Below are 4823 nucleotides of genomic sequence, written 5' to 3' on the forward strand. Positions count from 1 at the left end.
TGAAGTGTGTTAATAACTTAATGTATCTCTTTTACTACTTGCATCTTATAATACAATAATTTTTTTTTCTTTTACTAAAATAATACAATAACTTTTTATTCTTGAAATAACAATAAAAACTTAGGTAAAAGTATATAAACAGCTTTACTCTTATTTTTCTTTAAAATCAAAGACAATGAAATTCAATGGTATAAATTCACTAAAAAATGAAAAAAGTTGATTAGCTAATGATGTTAAGTTGGGGCCAAGCAGAGTTATAATACTTTTTTTTAGAGGGGTCATAATACATATTGATAAAGGAGTAACATTTAATTATAATTTAATTGGACCAAGTGTTATCTACAAACCTATGATCTATCTATGTATATGTTGTAATAAAAGAAGATTCAGGGAAAAGAGGAAAAGTAATGAGAAAAGAGATCAAAGGAAACTAAAATATAGCAATAGATATGAACAAGTTAAAGGCAAAAAAATATATATTTAATTGATTTGAAAATAAAGTTGAAGGCAAAAAAATTGGATTTTGTCCTTTTTATATGCTTTTGCATAATTTAATCAAATAATTAGACCCCCAATGCCTCCACAATATTATTGAAAATGTGGATGATTACTCCATTTACCATCATACTTTTTTTCCTTTGGATGGATTGGTTTGTTGTGATGATAAACAATTAGAAGGCATAGAAGAATCAATACATTAAGGAAAATAACATTTATTTGAAATATACTCGAGACTCTAAATGGCTACTAAAATAACAAGAAAATAGCTCAACCAATTATATTCACAATCTATATTCAAAATTAAATTCTTATAATTAAATAATTCTACTAATCAAGTATCATTTTTAATAATAGGAGGGACCACTCCACTATAAATAGTTGAAATTAATGCTTACAAGATAGAGTATTGATTACAATTAGTAGTTTATTACTCACCACATGAATCACACCAAATTGAATCTAGAATTATTGATGCAGCCATACAAAAGCAAACAATGATAATTAAGTAAGGATTTAAAATTTATATATACAATGAATATGTAAGAGAGTTAGACACTGCCAGTTAATCACAAAGGTTAGATTGTTACAGATATTTGATTCGAGCCCGGTACTTAGGGGATAAATACCGCCTCCACACAGATCCCACTACATTGAGCTAGTGCTCAATTGGTAGTGGGATCTGTGTGGAGGCGGTATTTATCCCTTAGGTACCGGGCTCGAATCCCACGGAAGGCAAAAACTCGTCAGATTTCCATTGGGGGCGGAAAGAGGGGGACGAGAAGGTCGTGAGGTGGCACCGCCGGTAACGGTAATGGCCGGGGTGTTACAAAAAAATATATATGTATATTTTTGAAATGTAGTTGGTAGGCTTGCCAGGCTAGGAGTATAGCTTGCGCGCCGGTCACGACATTTAAAATGTAGTTGGTAGGCTTGCCAGGCTAGGAGTATAGTTTGCGCGCCGGTCACGACATTTAAATTTCGGGTCGTGACAAACATAGGGTGATAATATATTCTTGTCAGTAAATTGTGTACCCGAGCACAAATTACTCGCAAGGGTTATTAGCACTCTATGAGAGTCTCATCTGTTGTCTGAATCTGTGTTTAAATTCATCATCACCATCTCTCCACAATTTCTTGTCGTCTTATTCAATCTTTGATCAATGTTCTTTTAATAGGTGAGAATGCCACCCAAGACTAGGAATCCTACTATAAGGGAAATTGTTGATGAATCAATTTCTCAAGCTCAAGGCGTTCGTCAACGAGGTCGTGTTTCAGTTCGTGCTCGAAACAGGCGTAGAGCTAGTGTTGGCGGACGTGGTTTGAATGTTGATGTTGAGGTACCTAGGAGGAGGCGCGGAAATCCAACCATGGAAGAGTTTGCTGCTGGTCTGCAGGGATTACAACAGGTTGTGCAACAACTTGTTGGGGTTGTTGTCGGACAACAACAGGAGGGTGATCAAAGGCATGAAAATTTCAATGGTCAACAAGAGGTTGGACAAGTTGAGCGTCAGACAACTGCTGCAACAAGGGGTATTGAGGTTACTTTACCAGACTTCATGAAGCTTAAACCCCCTACTTTTTCTAAGTCTAGTGCAACTGATGATCCACAACAATTCATTGATAGTCTAGAGCGGCTTTGGAGAGCATTGGGTTGTTCTGAGGTAAAAGCAGTAGAACTGACATCATTTCAACTAATAGGCGTGGCACGTGATTGGTTTGATATAGTGTCACATGGTAGACAAGTGGGGTCACCTCCGTTAGCATGGAGAGAGTTTTCTCAGTTGTTCATGGCTCGTTTTCTTCCGGAGAGTGTTAGAGATGGATTAGCTCATGAGTTTGAGCGATTGGAGCAAACAGAGAGTATGACAGTTTCAGAGTATAGTGCTCGTTTTACACAGCTCTCTAGGCATGCTCCGTATCCTATCACTGAGGAGATGCGTGTTAAGAGGTTCATTAGAGGATTGGAGGATTATTTATTTAGATCTGTGGTTGGGTCGAATTGTTCTACTTTTGCTGAGGTTTTGAGTTTAGCCCTTTTGATTGAGCAACGACAGAAGGAAAAGGGAGGCAATAAATAAGATTCACATAAGAAGCAAAGGATTGAAGGATCTTACAGTAACTATTCAAATCGCGGTGGTGGATCTATGTTTGGTTATCAGGGGCAACAAGGACTCATGTCTCAAAGGGGTGGTCATAGTGGGCAGTCTTCTGGGACAGTGCAGATTCGTAGATCAGATTCTGGAGCAGCATCACAACCCACCTTCCCTCAGAGACATTCTGGTGTTTCAGCTACACAGTGTTCTACTTGTGGTAGGTTTCACTTCGGGAATTGTTCTAGAGATGGTAATCCTAAGATGTGCTACCAATGTGGCCAAATAGGTCACATCAGGAGGGATTGTCCCGTAGACACGACACATCCATCCTCTAGTTATGCGTCAGCACCAACAGCTTTGGCATCTTCTCAGACTCATTCTGCATCTGTGCGTCAGAGTGGAAATTCTTATGTCAGAGGTTCAGGAACATTTCAGCAGCAAGGTAGAGGATTTGGTGGTAGAGGTCAGATACCAGCAGGAAGAGGTCAGGCTCGAGTGTTTGCTTTGACTTGTCAAGATGCACAGACATCCAATGCAGTAGTTACAGGTATACTTTCTATTTGTTCTAGAGATGCTCATGTTCTGTTTGATCCTGGAGCTACACATTCTTTTGTATCCTCGTGGTTTGCTACTCAACTTGGTAAATGTTCATCTCCTTTAGAAGAGCCAAATTCATAGCCAAGAATCTAGCTAAGGCTTGATACTCCCTCCTCATTTTCCAAATTCTATTCGAGGAGAATCTCGACGCACCACTCTCCACCACCATGTCCTCCGTTGCACAATCTCTAAGGGAATATGACCCATGTTAGATGTTCCACACCTAGGGACTCAGTAAGCCATCATATGTTCTCACCTGCAGTTAGAACAGTGGTAGACTTTAGGAGTAATTCATTTGAAGGTAGAAATGATTTCCCAAATGTTGAGAAAAATCAAGTATTGAATATAAATTTCAATTCACCTCTGTCGAGATCCTCTAGTGGAGCTGTCAACAATGTTCTGGCTTCTCCATATCATCAATTTATGTCACCAACTATTTTAACCAAAAGTCAAATAAATTCGAGGACGAATTTTTATAAGGGGAGGAGATTGTTACGCCTGCGTAATAATAATAATAATAATAATAATAATAATAATAATAATAATAATAATAATAATAATATTAATATTAATACTAATAATAATTAAATAAAACAAAACCCTTGCCACCTCATCCCATTTTTCCCAATTCCTCTCTCTCTCTTCCTCTCGGCAGACAGCAACCCCCTCCCCCTCCTTCATTTTTTGTTTTCTTTCTTCTTTTCTTCCCTTCTCTTCTCCTTCTATTACTCAAACCCTCAATCCTTAAAAGAGATTTAACATCCCCACAAGCTTAATTTCTCAAACTCCTACAAATTCTTTTGTTTGGGATTTTTGGGTTAGGGTTTGTGTTCTAAGGGAGGAAAGGGTACCCATCTCTTGAAAGTGGTTTATTGAGACTCATTGAGGTAAATGCACAACTCTAATCCTAGTATGAATTCATAGAAAAATGTAGTTTTGAGTAAAAATCTTATTTCGTGTTTATAGTATATTTAAATGATGCTGATAGTTTTCTAGAGGTAGTTAAACTTTAGAATAAATTTCTCTAAAATTTTGGAAATATTTTTATACTCAGATTTGTCAACTGATACCCTGTCGGCTACTCTGAGAGTTGTTGGAAAGCAAACTTAGACGATTCTCCATAACTGTGAGTTGACGACGATCATCGTCATATATTTTTATACTGCTATTATTATTATTTTACTTGTTTTCTATATTAAAGTATTTATTGAAAAATTTGGGAAACACAACTTTTGAATTTTATCTCGATTTCGTCAATTATTTAATTTAACGGTCGTTGTTATATAATATGTTATTATTTTGATTTACGTATGAGCTACAATATTTAAATCTTGAATTGTTATGCGATTGAGTATGTTTTTCATGAATTACGATGAAATGATTTTTAATACATGTTTTGGAAAATCGGTGTTATAATTATTAAATCGTTAACTGCGTTAGGTGCACCTAGTTACCACGTTTTGATTAGGGAGAGTTAACCGTTAGATGGAGCCGCTCTTACGAGAGAGGTCATCCGTAGGAGGAGAGGGCTATCAACGAGATGTAAGCTCCCTAATTGATACGTGCTGATGCGTTGCGGAATTGAGGGGAGAGGGCCATCCGTTAGATGGAGCCGCCCCTAAGGGAAAGGCC

General features: G+C 37.2%; 1 protein-coding gene across 1 annotated transcript in view; it reads left to right on the forward strand.

Moving 5' to 3' along the window:
• Nucleotides 1–2173: 2173 nt before the first annotated feature.
• Nucleotides 2174–4823, forward strand: part of LOC105853097 (uncharacterized) — a 3118-nt gene continuing 468 nt past the window's right edge. The window contains exon 1 of the mRNA XM_073364270.1: nucleotides 2174–3141. Coding sequence (XP_073220371.1) covers nucleotides 2646–3141 — 496 coding nt within the window. The 5' untranslated portion in view covers nucleotides 2174–2645. The remainder of the gene's footprint in view (nucleotides 3142–4823) is intronic.

The sequence above is a fragment of the Cicer arietinum genome, chromosome 8, assembly GCF_000331145.2.
Source record: "Cicer arietinum cultivar CDC Frontier isolate Library 1 chromosome 8, Cicar.CDCFrontier_v2.0, whole genome shotgun sequence".
NCBI classification, from domain to species: domain Eukaryota; kingdom Viridiplantae; phylum Streptophyta; class Magnoliopsida; order Fabales; family Fabaceae; genus Cicer; species Cicer arietinum.